The sequence below is a fragment of the Drosophila obscura genome, unplaced genomic scaffold (genome assembly GCF_018151105.1).
Source record: "Drosophila obscura isolate BZ-5 IFL unplaced genomic scaffold, ASM1815110v1 contig_200, whole genome shotgun sequence".
Lineage (NCBI taxonomy): Eukaryota > Metazoa > Arthropoda > Insecta > Diptera > Drosophilidae > Drosophila > Drosophila obscura.
This window is the reverse complement of record NW_024542791.1, coordinates 878,201-897,105: the sequence shown is the minus strand read 5'-3', so window position 1 is coordinate 897,105 and position 18,905 is coordinate 878,201. Positions and strand designations below refer to the sequence as shown.

The 18,905-nt window shown below is 47.7% G+C and overlaps 1 protein-coding gene across 1 annotated transcript; it reads left to right on the top strand.

The window, feature by feature from the left end:
- The first annotated feature begins 95 nt into the window (after positions 1–95).
- LOC111076100 (homeotic protein spalt-major) lies at positions 96–18,364 on the top strand. Its single transcript, XM_041593841.1, has 8 exons — positions 96–1,068; positions 9,955–10,820; positions 10,901–12,884; positions 13,369–13,538; positions 16,430–16,706; positions 16,776–17,008; positions 17,081–17,284; positions 17,400–18,364. Exons 2-8 carry the CDS (start codon positions 10,035–10,037, stop codon positions 17,757–17,759), a joined length of 4,014 nt encoding a protein of 1,337 aa, XP_041449775.1. The 5' UTR covers positions 96–1,068; positions 9,955–10,034; the 3' UTR covers positions 17,760–18,364.
- Positions 18,365–18,905: the final 541 nt, after the last annotated feature.

The following is an 18,905-nucleotide window of genomic DNA, read 5'->3' as shown; positions in this document are numbered from 1 at the left end:
CATCGTGGGGACCACTTCGCTCCAGCTCGCACTCGCAGGACACTGCGCGCCGCCGTCGTCCGTGGTCCGTCTCCGTCGTCGTCGTCATAGTCATCGTCATCGTCGTTGTAGTTGTCGTCGTCGTAATCGCAAGTGCGCGCCGCTGCTGCTGCTGCTGCCGCGGCCGTGGTGCCGCCACCGTTAAGGACATTCTGACGTCGACGTCGCCTGGCTCTGGTTCTGGCTCTCCGTTGCCGCTGCGCTGCTGTTGTTACCGTTACCTTTGGCCGCCAGAGCGGCTTTGCTCACCAAGTGGCGACTCGACGGCACGGCAACTGGGCCCCAAAAGCCAGTTGGCAGTACCAGCGACCAGTTGGCAGCTCCTTGGCCAGAATTATATTGCCATTATTCCGTTGCCTTCGGGCCAGACCAAGAAAACAGTTAACCGTTAACGGTTAACACGGTGTGCCTTGCTGCCTTGCCTCTTCCGCCCCCGTGTGCGTTTTTATCACCGCCGACCGTCCGTCGTCTCGTCTGTCGCAGTCGTCTACGTCGCTACGTCGCAACGTCGCTGCTTACGCATATTTCAGCCAGCCAGCCAGCCTCCTTCCTGTGTGTGCGTACGTGTGCGTGTGCCTGTGCGTGTGTGTGTGTGGGGGCGGGGGCATGTGTGTGTGTGGGCAGAGCGGTAACGGGTCCGGGGCCGCACTCGGAAACAGAGACTCCGGAGTCGCTTTTTGCGGTCGCGCGTGTTTAATTAATCATAAAATTCACATCAAAATGCAAAAACAACAACGAAAGTAACTCACAGCAGAGGAGAAGAGCGGAGAAGAAAGAAGTAGAAGAAAAAAGAAGGAGAGAGCAAACCAAGAGAGGGCTAACAAAATGTGCAATAAACTTGATTTTTAATAAGCAACAACAATTTTTTGAATACTTATAAATTCTGTGTGAAAGCAACGCATCATCTTAATCTCAACGATTGCCGTCGGCAAGATACTTTCGACAAAGGAGATACTTTCCAGAGATGCAGGTCCGGAGCGGATAGCCAGGATCCTTCAAGGAGGAAGGAGTCAAAACCCCCCAGCAAAGGTAAGTGCACAATGAAGAGTTAAACTATTTTATACTCTAAAATAAGAAGCCAACTCCCAATATCCTTAGATGTACTCATAAGAATACACGAAACTAATTAAAGCTAATAAGAACCTTTTCGTATAAGTTAATAGTTCTAAGGATACGCAATCAAATAGACTGGTTTTAGTTTGGAATTCTTTTGATTAGAAAACATTGAAAGGTTTCAAGAATAACTTTTAATTCACCACAAAGTGTTTTCATTATTTATTCGTAAATGTTCAGTCAAATGAGAGAGAACTTAGTTTATATTTGAGGACTACAACTTAGGGAAGATTAAAGAACACATAATTATTTGCTCTTAAGTATTAAAATATTATAATTATAATTTAAGCCTTTAAGTAAGGTGAATTGTTGAATCATCCCCAATGCGATAATTAAACATTTCTCATATTTCCAATGTTCCCATTTCATATATCATTTATTTTCATGCTAATGGTACTTTTCTACCCAAAATATAAATATATTCCGGTATAATCACATTCTCACAGACTTTAGTTGCAATTCTAGACGGATTTTGCGTAAATGATTTAAGAGTCGCATCAATGAATAGCAATGGATACTGAAGGAGAGGTCTGCAATGCTCATTTCACATTAAATTAAATTCTGAAGAAATGTACCATTTAAATCATTTATTTTCTGTCTGTTCTCCCATATGACTTCATTGAGAAACACATTCAGATGCATTCAGATATAGTGCCTATAGACAGACACCTATGTGAGTCAGAAAATTTCATTTTCTACTTGTTCGAGTGGGACACACTCCTTGACACACTCCAACCACTCATTTGCATTCAGATACTTCCCCATCTGAATAACCTACAAAATTGAGGAGTACATATTAAACAAGATCTAAATTGGGCCTGGGGCTACTTTTTCAGGTTGCACGAACAAACACCTCTCCCCCTCACGCCGTGACTCTGGGCTAGTGGAGATTATTTAACTTTGACACTTTATGCGAGGACATGCAACTGCAACAGAAACAGAGGCAACAGCAACAGCAACAGAAACAACAACAACAGCAAAAGAGGAACAACCGAAAAGTTGCATGTTGAGCTTATGTCAAAGTTAACATAAATACAACTACTTTGTGCCCCAAAGGTGGCACGCAGAGTGGGGCACGGACAGGGGCAGGGGTCAAGGCGGAGGGGTCGGGCTCTCTGACATGGGCGTTGGGTCGAGAGGCATGAAACGGAGAATGTGCCGGAGGATATGACAAGGGATATGTACCACACACATACAAGTATCTGTGTATCCGTGAGTGAGTGTGTGTTTGTTTCTGTATCCGTGTGTCTGCATGTTATGCAATGACAAGAAAGAAGAAGATGATGCCCAATCCCACACCTAAAAAAAGATACAACAAGAAAAAGCAACAGCAAGAACCAGGAAGGCATGTCAAGAATAAAATTAACAGAGACTCAAAGCAGAGAGGGGAAGAGTCAAGAAGGGGGTGGGGGCAGGATGGGGTGAATGAGTGCTGGGTGGGATGATGGGGAAGGTGTGTCGAGTGATGGCCCATCTAAAGGTTAAACGAAAAGATGACAGGTGTCAAGTCACTGTGTCAAAGATACAAAGTATCTGGCAGATGCATTTTCGGAACAGCAAGAAATTGGTGATATCTGGTACTGAGACTGAGATGGAGTGGTGACGGGCAAAGCATTTTAATCAAGCCACAATTGATGGCCAGCCTTAAATAATTTAAGATTGAAGGAATCGTATAAAGATAGAAATGTATCTGCAAGCAGTAGTCAGAGCTACACAGAAAGAAAACGATTAAGTGAGATATAGTTAACCTCTTGATAATAAATATAAGATATCCCCTCTTAAAATGTGCCAACGAGAGATACGGCAATAGAGGGGAATGCTGTCAAAGAAAAGCCTTGTTCTCTATGAGTAGTTAATTAATAATAAAAAAATATTTGATAGATACATATTACTTAGCTTGCTTGATATATACATTTTCTGTCAGTGTACGCTTCACCCTCTTAATACATTTATTGTTTTATTGTTCTAATTAATTTATGAGTCGCGCGATTCATTTAGCCAACGGCAAGTGACCAAATGTATCTTTGAGTGGACGTTTCTTTGTATCTTTTCCTGTTCGTTGGCTTGGCAATAAATTCATTTGTAAAATTTCGAAGCGCTTTTCATTTTGTTGCCAGTCTATTTCTCATTTTTCGCGCCTGTCCCAACGCTCCCATCCCCCCGACCGACCCGGCTCGGTTGAACATCTTGCATTATATTTTATATAAAATTCGTTTTCATTTTAATAACGAATACAGCACAAAAAGACAGAGAGGAAGGAGGTACACGGGCCAAGCGGACAGTGGACAGCGGACAAGTGAAATATTTATTTCGTGTTATGACAGAAATGTGCGGTATAGACTCTAGATACAAATGTATCTATCTATCTATCTGTCTACCCTCTTACACCAGCTGCTCATGGTATGCGGCATATTTTGTTGTATTTTGCATGCGAATATTTTGGCGAAAATGTTTTTATTATTCGCAGCGTTGTACTGCAATGTGGGCCACATGCGAATCTATCTATGCATCAATTTATAAACATATCTATCTATCTATCTATCTATATCCATCCATCATCTCACTCTCAACCCTTTTGTTTTTTTGCACATATTTGTATGTACATATGTCTATATTATATCATTGCATTTCTGCATTTCATTTCGATCCGTTGGCTAATTCAATAAACCGCATAAATTGAATTTTTATTGCTACGAAAATTTATTAGTTAGATGCCAATCCAATCCGTTCTAACACGGCCAGACCCTGCCAAAAATTTTTAGCTGCCTTTTTATTGCCATTATAGCTGTGAGGGCAATAAACCAAATTCAATTCATATTCATCAAAACAAATTTTGGGCTTTGTCGGAGTTGCGGGATTCGACTGAAATGAGCAAATGAAAAAAAAACACAGAAAACTGGACGGAATTTAAAATTTAATTTATTTATTAAATATGCAAATGTGAACTTTTTATGTAGGCGTATGCTAAAATAGAATTAGGGAGTTAGTTAACCAACTTTACTAAGGGAAAAGTATTTTTGGAGATAGAATAAACTTTATTGTTAGTTAAAATATATGATAAAAGTCAATATGCTTCGGCGACGCCTTTGCATCCTTTTGAAGGAACAATAGTGTAGCTTAAACTTAGTCCCTGTTATGCACAAAAAATAACGTATAAAACCAGTTTAACAATTCATAACTAAGAACCTAACTATTTATCTCTTTGGCATATCATAACCCACACAATTGAGCAACCCATTAAATTATTTGATATGGAATCTAATGTGCCAACCGAAGCCCAATTAATCGATTACAGTTTGAATTTGATAACTGATGCTGTGAGCAATCAAAACGTGTGCATTTCGAACACACAACACAAATAAAGAAGATCCATTCATGGCTCTGCAGCAACGGTTACTGCTGCTCCTCCAGAAATTCAATTCGATTCGCATCGAAATTGAGTTGCCAGAATTCAGTCCGTTTCATTGTTCCATCTAATTGCCAGATATGGCAAGGAAAACAGAAAACAAAAGAGGAAACACAAAACACAGAGAAAGAGAGAGAGAGACAGGCATAGTACGAGAGGGAAGATATGCATAGGGAAGCATAAGGGACAGGACAGGAGATGGCTACTTGAATGCAATTATTTCCTTCGTTTATGAGTAATTAAGGCAAAAAGGAGGGCAAAGGCGAAGCCAGCAGCAGATTGGCAAAATATCAAAAATGGCCATCAAGTGCGGGGGGGCGGAACAAGTGTTCAACGATACACACACATGTGTGTATATCCATGTGTGTGTGTGTGTGTGTGTGTGAGGGTACTTTGCATAGATTGTCCACTTTAGATTAAGCCATGAATAATTTATGTGCGTCTCTTATGATTTTAATTGTTTCCAATGGCAGCTTAACAACCCTGCCCGCTACCACTACCCGCACCCGCTCCCGCTTCCTGCTCTCTACACAGTCCTCCCCCCCCGCCCACCTATATTATTCCTTTGAGCGAAACAAACAACAACAAAAAGAAAAAAACAGTGAAAAAAAGTAAAGAAAAGAAACAGAAAACAAAAACGAAGCGAAAGCAGAAGGCAGAAGGCAAAAACAAAGTAGCGCCCCAAAAGCAAATGCAAAACAATACAAATTCATCTACAAGCCTCGCTGCTGAGACCCCGATACCAGACCCAAGACCCAGTCCCAGTCCCAGTTCCAGTCCCTGGCCAAGAGTCCAGACCAGACCACTGTGCGTGTGTGTGTGTGTGTGTGTGTGTGAGTATCTGTGTGTCAGGCTGGCTCCCCCTTGTGCCGGCCACTTGGCATTGGTTCCCTTTCCATCCACAAAAACAAAAAAAACACATCCCAAAAACCCAGCCATTCATTCTGTCCCTCAGACACGCAGACATTTGCATTTCTCACACACTCTTACAAACACATACAAATATTTATGTGTGTGTATGTGTGTTTGTGTGTGGCGCTTACCCCTCGACTTCCTTTCTGGCCATCCCAGTCGCAGTCGCAGTCTCAGTCTCAGCCCCCCGCTGGCTATAAACTCAACTGGTTGACCGTCTGGCAGCGTTCCATTTCGCTTCTTTCTCAAAAATTATATGAAAATTATACCAATTCAACTCATAAAATTTTTCCAGCTTAATAAATTTGCAGACATTTTGTATGCTACGAGCCCCTGGGTTCGCAGTCGTCGCCGTCGTCATTGGCTGTTCCCCACCCCCTGCTCCCCCTGCCCACAAGACATCTCTCCCGGCTGAAACTGCGCTCCCAGGGCCCTGCCTGGACAGGCGCCCCATCCGACGCTTGCCACCGCATACCGCATGCAAAATGGTCAATACACTCACTCCGTACAATGCAGAGCGGGGGAGCGCTAACCAGACGTACTCGTACCCGTACCCGTACTCGTAGTTCCCCTGCTTAAGCGAAGCTCATAAATTTGCCTCAAACAATTTCCACCTTTTTTTTTGTTCGCTTCTTCAAGCGTTTTTTATTTCCTATACTTTCTTTATCTTTTTTTTTTTTTTGGGCGGGAAAGTAAATACAAAACGGGGAGTTTGAGATGCAGTTTGCTGGTGTTATTTATTTGTATATGAGACTGGGAGACATTCATAAAGAATTTTCAGCTATGGGAAGCCAAAGGATCAAAGGGGGAACATATTCGTACAATTCAATGAAAAGAATAACTTGCCAAAAACTTTATGATATTTCTATACGTACAAGAAATGAGTCTGGGGGTTCTATTTTTTGGGGCCTAAAGTATCTGAGTTCTAAAAATAAATTTCTAATTTGAGCTGATAACTGCCTGACAAGATGGTTTTATTTTATTGAATTTACCAACAAATTTAACTTAATGAAAAATAGTTTGTTAGTATAAAAGTCTGTCGTGCATATAAAAATTAATTGAAGTAAGTGAAGTGAATTTGAATTTTTAGGATCTAGTCATCTCTGTAAAATTTCTATATCTATTAGCTGCATAATAAAATATTATTTTAGCACAAATAATTGTATAATTGGTGTGTCAAGTGTGACACAAAAAAAGTCAAAGAAAATCTAGAAAAATTCATAAAAAATATTTCGAAATCAAAATATTTAAAAAGAATTTGATTTATTTAATATAAGTGCTGCACATTGTCGAAGTCTTAGGTTAATCAGGATACAAAAAACAGGTAAAATATTTCATTTCTAACTAAATACTTACGCAGTATATTTTGAACAGTAAAGGGTTATCTTGTGTCAAATCAAGTGCTCGATATATCTCTGCAAATTTTGAAAATTTAACAGCATTCATAGATTGTCAGAGATGACATTCGCCTATCTAGAAAACCCCCCCAAAAATCAGTGTTTCCCCAGCTGTCCATTCAGTGCCACTCGCTCGAGTGCTCGATCGACGGTTGAAACAACAGACTTCCATCAAGATCTCGCATTCGGTAGATTCCCCCTCCCTCCCAACCAATCTTTGGGACTGTTTACGTTTGGCATCGGGTCCATTCATTCGATTGGCCCCGGATATATGCACGCCATCAATCAATCAAGCAAATTGCAATGAATTTTGATCAATATCCGCTGCAGACGAGCGATTGTAGAGGTGTAGGCTATAGCCATCGAAGCATAATTCACGATTTGGCCAAATGATTGACGCCGTGTTGCTGCGGCGCATGAAAGATCCACGAAAGATTTAGAGTTCCTTTCGAGTTGGTTGGCGCTGGACCACCTGCTGGCAGGAAACTTTTTGGAGGCAAGCACATGGAATTTTCTTTCTTGACAAAGGAAATGAGAGCTTGAAAAGTTGTCGGGGGCATTCCAAGAGCAACCGCAGACTTCTTAAAGTCCCGAAGAGTTTTCGGGTGAGGCAATTGCGGAAGTTTTATGTTTTTGGCTGTGCGTAAATCGCTCAAGAAAATCAGCTCAAGTGGAATAAGTTGTGGCTGTGGCGTCTCGTCTTGTCTTGGCTCGACTCGACTCGACTCACTTTAGTTTTGGTTAACACTTTCGCCAGGGCCTTAACTTCGGGTTAACTTCCCCAGCTGCTCGCTGGCTCCCTTCGTTGCTGTGGCTGCAGCTGTAGCTGTGGCTGTAGCTGCTGCTGTGGGAAAACGCTGTCTGCATTAAACAAATTGATTTCGGATGGAGCCCATTGCCAGCATCGGCATTGATAGAAATAGTGCGAGGCGCACCTCTCGATGTGTGTGCGTCGATGATTTCGAGTGCGGCCAATCGATAGAGACACACGGGACACGGGCATGGGTACGGGTACGGGCACGGATTCGGATTCGGATTCGGATTCGAGTGTGTTTACCTTTGCCAATAAATTCACTTAATTGCCGGGAAATAATCATAAAGCAATCGGCCGTAATGCGGATGGGATACCCGTACCCGTACTCCTATCCGGGCTCACGTGCGTTTCCAAAGCATTTGGAAATTTTCTGCTTAATTTCGGCGAGAGACAGACCACGAAAAGCGCCCCAGAATTTGTGGCCCTGTTGAAAGTGTAACTCAGAAATTGTGTGAGGAATTATGTTGAAATCGATTTGGCGTGGAAATTTATGCGAGTGAGTGAGCATAATATATTGAACAGTTTACGGGTGGTGGTGGGGCAGCTCGTACAGCATCCCAGTTGGCCGAATAGTTCCCTTCCAAATTCCCAGTTATCCAAGGCTTTTCCTGATGCCCAAAATGAACCTGAACTTCCTGCGTAGCTGGTGGTATCTGAACACCCGATTGCTGGTCTTCCTGGCGGGGCGCCAGTTCGCCACTGGTCGTCGGTCCAACACACGGATGGCGGTCGACTTTCCCACCACCCACACACTTTGCGTAGCTTTTCGCAAAATGCGAAAGGAAGGAAGGAAATTGAGGGATCGATGCCGCGGAGTTTAACTCATTTTCCATATACTGGTGTGTGGGTCTTTGAGCCAATTGCAGAGTAAGTTTTTACTGATGGAATGTGTAGTCCAAATAACCATCGATAGAAGATTTGCATACAAATTTTAGACTCTCTTTTCGAACACCAAAAATTGCCCATATTTAATTTAAATAGAAAACACTTTAAAATAATTATAATATATTCAATTTTAAAGGAAAAATTATTAATCTAAGTATGAAAATATTTAATTTAAATATGAAATTTATTTATGTTTAATATGCAAAAATATTTAATTTAAATATGAAATTTATTTATGTTAAATATGCAAAAATATTTAATTTAAATACAAAAATATTTAATTTAAATATGAAAATATTTAATTTAAATATGAAAATATTTAATTTAAATATGAAAATAGAATTTACATATGTTAAATATGATATATATTTTTATTTAAACATAAAAATATATTTAAATTTAATAAGTTAATTTTAATGGTAAAATGTGAGGGATCATACTTTAATGTAAGTCTATTGGTATACATTTTGTAGGTATTTTTGTTACTGGGTGCTAATATTAATATAGATCCCATTGTGTTTTTCTGCTAGTCAGTGAATTATTTTTCCCCTTTACCTTCTTATATATTCGCATATTAGATCCCCAAAGAGTATCAGCATTAGGACGAGTTATCTTCTTATCCCCACTAAATCAAACAATACGAAAGGTAGATAGGCACCTACAAATATCACTCTCGATTTGTTCAGTTGGTCCGTGGGTCCAGGGGCTCATTTACCGGTTGCCGATATCTGATCAGATAAATTAGCTGTGACCGGAATAATTGGGAAAGATTTGTGGCAAATGCCAATGAGAGCCAGATAGACCAAAAGTTATGCTGAGTGATTCCGAGTAATAAATCAATAAATTACCCCCGCCCGGTCTTACGCCATGCAAAGTCTCTGTTGCGGCATGGGGCACGGGCCCGGCCCGGGATAGTCCGAAAACCCAATCCAGATATAGATATATTGTAAGAAGCAGACCAAATCGGAGCAGCAGAGGCTGATATTAAGTTATACGCGACTAACCCCAGCTCCGACTGCGCCACGCCACACTGCGCCGCGCCACGCCACCCAATCATTTATTCAACGAACGCCTAAAATTGCGACACCCACAGCGCTATTCATATATTCAAAACAAAAAAAAAACAAAAAGATTTATCATAAAGTCTGGCGCGAGACTGCATCTCCCTCCCTACCTCCCTCCCTCCCACTCCTTACGTGACGATCTCTGGGCCAGTGGTCAGTGGTCGGTGGTCGGTGGTCGGTGGTCGGTGGCCAGTGGCCACTGGTAACCACTTCTATATCGATCGTACTCCATATATTATCGGCCAGGAATATGTGCGTAAATTTTCGTAATCGTTGCACTCACGCCTCATGTCGCCTCTTCTCCCTCTTTTGTGTCTTCCGCAGGGTCCAGTCCATGAGCAGAAGGCCAGAAATCGGCAGCAATCGTGCTCAGGAGGTGGCAGGCTTCCGATCGAGAGAGGATAATGTGTTCAATATTTCGCAATCGCATCAATTATCGGGGCACAGGCACCAGGACCTCGGGCTCAGCCGGCGGCGAGAGGGATAGGGAGAATCTCCTGGCCAAGGAGCTGGATGCGGACAGCAACAACAATGGCGGGATCGAGGCGGCGACTCCCCCCGATGTCGAGCCCGAGACCGAGCCCGAGACGGAGCTGCACGAGCTGGAGGCCACCGAGCGGGATGCAGAGTTGGAGGACGGGGAGGCCTCGGGGTCGGCGTCGCCGGAGCCGGAGAACAGCAACGAGGCGCTCGATCTGTCGGTGATCTCGGCCAGCAGTCGACTGCCCACCAGCGGTCACGTGGCCCTGGAAGCTTTACAACATACCAAAGTGGCGGTGGCCCAGTTCGCGGCCACCGCTCTGGCGGGCGCTGCGGCGGGAAACCAGCGGCCCGCCGACCTGGCCATGGTGCAGTCCACCATCTTCAATGTGCAGCGCCAGCACCTGATGCAGCTGCAGCTCATCCAGCATCTACAGAGTCAATTGAAGCGCGCCGAGGCAGCGGCCCTCGGCAGGCAGGCCGAACAGAACGAGGAGGAGCAGCAGCCCGACGAGGAGGAGGATGAACAGGATCAGGAACAGGAACAGGAACAGGAGGAGGAATCGCCAGAGCCCACCAGAGAGCAGCGGGCCCAGAATGGCATGCGGCAGGAGCAGCAGCAGCAGGAGCAGGAGGAGAACGAGCTGCGGCGCGAGGAGAGTTCAAAGACTGAAAAGAGAGAGGAAAGCGAAAGGGAAAGGGACGGGGAAAAGGAGACAAGTCGGAGTCAGATGAAGGCCAAGAAGGACCCCTCGCCGGAGGCAGATCCTGGCGCTGGCGCGCCGGCGCCGGCTCCGACTACCTGATGTGCGGCGACATCAGCTCGAGCCTGGCCTCGAGCATCATCACCAACCACGACCCGCCGCCGGCCCCCAACGAGCCCAACTGCCTGGAGATGCTGCAGCGGCGCACCGAGGAGGTGCTGGACTCGGCCTCCCAGAGCCTGCACGCCGCCCAGATGCAGGAGGAGTACTCGGAGTACGCCTCCAAGGAGGCGCAGAGCCGCGGCGAGATCTTCAAGCATCGCTGCAAGTACTGCGGCAAGATCTTCGGCAGCTACTCGGCCCTGCAGATCCACCTGCGGTCGCACACCGGCGAGCGGCCCTTCCACTGCAACGTCTGCGGCAGCAAGTTCACCACGAAGGGCAACCTCAAGGTGCACTACCAGCGGCACACGCAGATCTTTCCCCCCATGCTCATGCCGCCCGTGGTGGCCGCCGCCTCGAACGGCGGTGGCCAGCCGCCAGCTCCGTCTGAGCAGTTTGCAGCGCTGAATCCCATACGCCTGCCCTTTGTGCCGCCGCCACCACCGCCCAGCGGACAGGAGCCCAGTCCCCTGCAGCATCTGGAGGAGATGGAGGAGAACCGCATGGAGCAGCAGCAGCCTCAGCAGCCTCAGCAGCCACTGCAGGCAGAGGATCTGAGCAAGCCAGGACCAAAGGAGAAGGAAACCCTGAGGGAAAAGGAGAAGGAAAAATCGCACTCGCCCGTAGAGCGGGCCAAGACGCCCAAAGAGGTGGCCCCAGAGCTGAGCAGACACCAGCCAGTCCCGGAGCCCGTGGCGGAGAAGCCAGAGAGGGAAACGGCCAAGCCAGCGGCGCCACCGCGACGCAACGGAAGCGTCCGGAAGCGGCAGACGAGCAGCGCGGGCAGTCCGCCCAGCGAGGAGCGGGAGCGGGAGCGCGACCTGGCCGAGCACATGCACATCGCCAAGCTGGTGCGGCGCTCCTCGTCGACCAGTCGCGAGGCGCCCGGCGAGTACTCGCTGGCCCAGATGGAGCGCATCATCGACAAGTCGTGGGAGGATCTGATCGAGATCGACAAGACGTCGGAGACGTCGAAGCTGCAGCAGCTGGTGGACAACATCGAGAACAAGCTGACCGACCCGAACCAGTGCATCTTCTGCCAGAAGGTCATGTCCTGCCGCAGCTCCCTGCAGATGCACATCCGCACGCACACGGGCGAGCGGCCGTTCCGCTGCAAGATCTGCGGCCGGGCGTTCGCCACCAAGGGCAACCTGAAGGCCCACATGAGCATCCACAAGATCAAGCCGCCGATGCGCAGCCAGTTCAAGTGCCCCGTGTGCCACCAGAAGTTCTCCAACGGCATCATCCTGCAGCAGCACATTCGCATCCACACCATGGACGACGGCAGCGGCGGCGGGCAGCAGGCGCCGCCGCCCCAAGGCGACGCTGACCGACTGGGCATCGAGGATCAGAACTCGAACAAGTCGCTGGGCACCTCGGATACCCTGGACTTCTCCACCACCATCTCGGATCACTCGGGCCAGCGCTCGGAGTCGTCGCAGGGCGGCGACTTTGATGAGTTCATGACCATGGACAGCACGGACGATTCCAGGGACAACTCCAGTGCCGCCACAGCCACGCCGCTTCCCTTGGAGAGGGACAGGGACAGGGAGAGGGAGCGGGAGCGGGAGAGGCGGGCCCCCAATGATGGCTGCGATGAACGCTCCAGATCCGAGCTGGATATGACTGGCGCAGGAGGACGCAGCGAGAGCGGCGAAATGCCAGCCATGGATCTCTCCTCGCCCTCATCTGCCACGGCGCGACTCTTCAATGGAGCACCAGGCGCTGGCGCTGGCGCTGGGGCTGGGGCTGGCCTGCCCCTGCTCGGCATGCCCATGGCCCCCAATCTGCTGCTGATGGCAGCGGCCCGCGAGGAGATGCACGCCCTGGGCCAGGCCCATGCCCATGCCCATGCCCATGCCCATGCCAAGTTCCCCCTGCTGCCGTTCGGCCCGCTAGGATTTATGGGTAAGTACGCCACGACTTCAATCTGGATGCCCGAGATGACAAAGCCTCTTTGTCTGTCACCTTTGACCCCGGCGAACGTTTGCCAAGTGGAGTCGCAGCGCGATAAATCTGCGATCGCGTCGCGACATAACTCAATTGGACCGAGACAAAGCATTTCCATTCCCCGATTGCCCATTCCCAGTCTGAGATGGATATGCCTATGCCAAATTCCGGCAATTTATTTTTAAACATTGGCGCATTCCCGCCTCGAATCTGCCAGAGATCCAGCGAGCGAACAGAGGCGTCGCGTCGCGTCGCGTTGCGGATCTGTCGCCTCATTATGTCAGAACCTTTTACGCGGATGGATATTTATTATACGCATCGCAGATCGGTTTTCGTTTCGACATTTTGCCCAGCAGCACGCGGCGGAAACTGTGTGCCGTGCCCCTCGCGCTGACCTCTCGCGTAACTCGTTGTCTGATATCCGAAACTTGTATCCAAGCAGGCCTGCATCCGCCCCCGAATGTGTGCAATCTGTGCTTCAAGATGCTGCCCAGCCTGGCCGCCTTGGAGAGCCATCTGCAGAGCGAACATGCCAAAGAAGTCACCGGTCCACAGACCCACTCCCACAGAGCCCATTGCAACCCCGACGCTGGATCGCCCTACGGGGCCAAGGTGAGTGCTATCAAATATATGGCATAAATATTACCGGGGGTATATGTAGATTTTGAGCGATTTATGCTTAGGGTAGGTGGAGATCAGCGGCAGATCGGAGTCTGATTAATGCTGTGGAAATATTGAATTATTTATTGCAAAATTCGGGGGGGTCAGTGGGTTGCTGCTACAGCTATGGATCTGTGTTTAGTTTATGGATTGTTCTCATTACAATTATGCCAAGGGGAAGGAAATATTCTTTGTATTTTTTGTTCTTGTTTTTAGCACTCACATTCATGTATAGATCATTCTGATTTATGTATTTATTTTACGCCAATGAAAAACTCTACCTCTTGGGCACTACACTAAGAGGCACCTTCATGCCATAAACTATCCCAATCCACACTCAATTTGGAGTCTGCTTCCTGCACCTGCTTCGTTTTATGGATCAAACTTCAATGAATAAACTTCGATCAGTGACTCAATGATCTGTCCGCTTCCCATCTTCTCATCTTATGGTGTTCTCATCCTCTCACTCTTCCTCCTCGCTTTCCATGCTCGCACTCGCACTTACTTTCCCGACTCAATCGCCACTAATCACTCTCCACGTTCGCTCTTGAGGGACATTCCGTGCCTCAAAGCAGGCAGCACCTGCGATTACCCTGCCTAATCCCAGCTCGATTCCACCTCCGCCGACTTTGCCCACTGCGAAATGCCGGCTGTGGCTGCAGCGGCCTTGCCCTGCCTTGGTCATGATTAATTAAAATGTTCACGGGTTCACTCGCTGCCGTGGGGATGGGTTGGCTTGGCTTGGCTTGGGTTGGCTTGGGTTGATTCCTGCCAAATATGGTGTGGATGATTCCCCGTTATGGCTGCAACCATACAAATTATGAGCACATTATTAATTGCTCAGCGTGTTCGCTTCACAAGGCCTTATTATGTGAAGGAGAACTGTGGCCGAGTTGCATAGTTTGCCTTAATTGTTGGCGTTCCGCTTTGTGGCCGCCACAGCCACTCGCCCAACTTGGCGTTGGAGTTGGAGCTGAAGCTGAAGATGAAGCTGGAATTGTGGTTAAGGGGTGTGGGGTTGGAGCCGCAGGTTCATCTCGGTGGAGAGCTTTAAGTGCCATGGATTACATCGCCCAACAATGCCAATTATTTATTAAAGTGCGTTCGCTTCCCGGCCCAGATGTGTGTGGAGTGGTTTCTGTGCTGTGCTCTGCTGTGGTTCTGCTACTCTGCCTGCCTGCCTGCCTGCCTGGCCTGGCCATCATTTAAGTACAAATGCGAGTATTAATATTTATTTCTGGCTGGGGGTCGGGGCTCGGGTTGGAGTTGGGACGGGGACTGGGACTGGCACATACTGCGGCATTGTCTCCTCGCTCTATGACTAATGACATCGTTCATTATGGCGAACATTCTTGGAGTATTTCCAAAAATTGTGAGGGAATTTCAGAAGCACAGGAGCGAAGTTGGAAGGCAACCGAATGGGATTGAAAGTAGAGGAAACGGAAGAAAATATTTTCAATTCATGTTTTTTTAAGGCTAAAGTATTTTTACATGCAAAAGATAAGTCACATAAGATAATGCAAATAATGAAAGAAGGAGAAACCTAATGCTCTAATTTATTACATTATCCGATAGTTTAATTAACATATCTCAATCAATAACAGGACCAATTTTGCCTTTTGTTTTAATACAGGAATTGTGGTAATTAATTAGTAAATCAAATTACTGAAACAATTTTGTTTTAATATATTTTCTTAGATATTTTCTTTTATCTCAAATTTTTGTACTCATCCTCTAGCCTGTCATATGTTCATTTAAAGTTCCTTTTTCCTAATTTCCTGGCTCCCTTTCTCGCACTTGAACCGCTCCTGTGCAGTGCAATTGCAGTGTAAATGTCATAACGTTTTCAGTTGGTAATCAGCACGGTCCGGACAAGGCCCCCCATCCCCACCCCCTCGTGACAGTTTTTGGCAGGCCCAGACAGGCCCTTGTTCGCCCTTCGCATCGCCCCACTCCACGGGTTGGTTGTTGGGGCCGCAGCCACGTTCCGATTTGCTCGCTTAGCATATTGTTGAGTTGATGATCTAGAGCAGACGATCGGGTTAGGGAATCTGGATGGGAGTGGAAATGGAAAGGGAGTGGAAATGGGAGTGGGGTGGTGGAATCGGCATCATCTTTTGGGCTTGAAATTTCTAAATGATTCAAAAATTTTAAGTAATTACGAGAATGCATTATGATGATGCGAAATTTACGATGTGGTCGTGTCTGCTCGTGTCTGGATCGGCTAGGAGATATTGCAGTGACAGTCCCCACAGACCCAGAGAGCGAGAGAGAGAGATAGAGTCCCATAGAGTGAGGGAGAGAGAGAGAGAGAGATACAGAGGAGAGGATGAGCCTGTGCCGGATCGGTGGCGGTGTGTGCGATGCATTCAATGCAAATAAATTATGCTACGCTTTATGCAAAATTATTTAATCTTTTGTTCGTCGCGTCTGTGGGGATGCTGTGCCCCTTCTGACAGGCCTCAGGCCTCAGGCCCCATGCCCCCACCCCACCCCCTCTGCGAGAGTGTCAACTGGCAGCGGGAACAATTGTTTTGCCATAAAAATATGAGACCCGGCGGCATCGTCTGCCCGAGATAATTAGTTGGCATTATTACACGCGATGGCATAGAAAAATTGTAAATTATGTTTTTGGCTTGCGGTTTAAAAATAAGATTATTAAGAGGCAAAAGAGAGACAGAGTCTGTGCCGCTGCCTCTGTGCCACTCTGTTGCATTAACGGCACATTAAACAGAAAATTTACAGAAATTAGCGCCCATTGTGCCATGGTGCTGCTGCCCCCCCGATGCTGCAGCTTCAGTTACAGAGTCTGGCTGCCATACAGAAATCTCCTCTCGTTTCAGCTCACTCTCAATCCAAATCTGTTCGCAAAGAAGCCGCCGGCGCCGCCGCCACCCCCAGCAGCAGCAGCAGCAGCATCGGCGGGCGACAAGTTGCCCAGCCCCAGAGTGTCCCATGCGCAGCCCCTGGAGGCGACGCCCATCAAAGAGGAGCCCGAGCAGGATCAGCTCCTGGGCGAAGAGGCTGCTGCCGGCGAGGGAGGGGCAGCAGGAGCAGGCAGTAACAACTATCCACAGGATGCCATCGATGCCGAACAGTCGCTGATGAAGATGCAGTTGCGTAAGTATAAATGAGACTCATTCCAGGCCGCCTCGGACGCCTCACACACGTCCCCCCCTTTTCGCACAGATGCCCATCGGTTCCCGGCCAGTCCGCTGGACTTCCAGCAGGCTCTGATGTCCGCCGGTCCGCCCACATCCAGCCTGGATCCGCCCGTGAACAACAAGCACTTCTGCCACGTCTGCCGGCGCAACTTCAGCTCCAGTTCGGCGCTGCAGATCCACATGCGCACCCACACGGGCGACAAGCCTTTCCAGTGCAACGTGTGCCAGAAGGCATTCACCACCAAAGGAAATCTGAAGGTGCGCCATCTCAGGGGACTATACCTGACCTTTGCTGACCCTCTGGCTGCTGTTCTTTCTGTGTGCTTCCAGGTGCACATGGGCACCCATATGTGGACGAATCCCACGTCGCGTCGCGGTCGTCGCATGTCGCTGGAGCTGCCCATGCGTCCGGGGCCGGGGCAGGGTCCGGGTGCGGCACACGGTGGACCCACGGCCGAGCAGGAGTTCATGCAGCGACGACCCGAGCTCTTTTTCCCCTACCTGCCGCCCTTTTTCAATGGACTGCCACCAAAGGTGAGTGTGTGGGCGCTTCTGGGGCTTGGTAGCTGCAAAATAAATGGAAGTCTCTTTGGAATCCCCCCATTTATTGGATACCTTTGCTGCTCTCTCTCTCTCTCTCTTCCGACAGCCTGGTGAGCTGAGTCCCGGCGCCTTTGCCAACCTACCGCCGCCGCCCTTTGCCAACGGTGGCAAATATCCCTATCCGCCTGGACTCCTGGGCTTTCCCGGCTTCTTGGGCCAACATCCCTACGCCATGGAGCGTGGCAGCAGCAGCAAATCGCCCACACCCGAGCCGGCGCAGAGTCCTTCGCTGCGCGACGACGAGCTGGCCAGCAATATTTGGCATCCACTCAGTCGCATCAAGATGGAGAACAATCAAAGCGAAGCAGTGGGCCACAGCCTACACGAGCAGGAGGAGGGCGACGGGGAGGCAGGTGGCGGCGCGTTGGAGCCCGATGAGTCAGAGTCCCGCGATGCGGACAAGTAACCGACCAGCAGCAGCAGCAGCAGCAGCAGTCCTGGTCTTGGAACACACATGGTTTTTTGTGGAGTACATATCTTGAGCATAACCCTCTAACGCTAAGCTTCAACTAGCACAGACACAACAGAGACACAAACACAGACACAACACACACACACACACACACACACACACAGAATCCCACACACAATATATATACGAGTATATCCTTTGTGTCTATATATACATACCTACGGTAATTGATAGCGATCTTCAAGGCATTTAAATGCATTAAGTTTAGGCGATAAGTTGTATAAATGGCAGAGCAGAGCAGAGCAAGAAGCAAGAAGCAAGGAAGTTCCCTGCCCCACCCCACCCCCTGGAGTAACGCAGTGGAAGAACTTAACTAATTTTATGGCTATACCTAGATATATATATATATAAATTATAATATATACATACGTACATATATATATATATAAATACACGTAATGTAAACTGTGGTAGTTGCATATAAAAAATTGAAAAAATTTAACAATTGATATCGAGCATATCGATAACCGATAGACAGAGAGAGAGGTGCGAATCGCGAGGAGAAATGATCAAAAATAAAGCCGGCGGTGCAAAATTGCAAAAGAAAAAAAATCCACACGCTGCTGTGACGTTTCTCTTCCGGGAAGTGGGCAGCATTCCGGGGATCTCCGCTGTGGAGTGTCGGGTGTCTTTGGGGGTTCAATAAATTCATGCAAATTGGCAGCTCACTGGGTAAGTGTTTGTCTCGATCATGCCACATGCCACGCCACGCGCAGCCCATTCATCATACCGCGTTCCCTTCAGCGAAACGCCCTCGCCTCTGGGGCACATATGCCATGCCCCACCATCCACATCCCCATCCCCATGCCATTTACTCTGTCCAACAGATGTTTTCTTTTTGATTCATTTACTTGCATCCCAGCCCAGCCATCGTTCGCAGACGAATTCTCGCTCGAAAGTGTCGCATTTTCCGTAGTTCGCAATCGCAAAACTTTTAATTATTCCCTTGTCATTTTGGCAGCCGCCTTTCCCGCCACTCACCACTCGCCACTGCGAGTAACAAATAATAATTTCTAGACCGCAACAACTTGAGATGTCGCCGCACATTATAAATGTTCACTGAATATGACAGGCGTTGTC

Coding starts and splice junctions, on each gene's coding strand:
- LOC111076100 (XM_041593841.1), top strand. CDS start 10,035: ATGTGTTCAATATTTCGCAATCGCATCAATTATCGGGGCACAGGCACC. Junction 13,539..16,429: donor GATCGCCCTACGGGGCCAAG/GTGAGTGCTATC, acceptor CTCTCGTTTCAG/CTCACTCTCAATCCAAATCT. Junction 17,009..17,080: donor CCACCAAAGGAAATCTGAAG/GTGCGCCATCTC, acceptor GTGTGCTTCCAG/GTGCACATGGGCACCCATAT.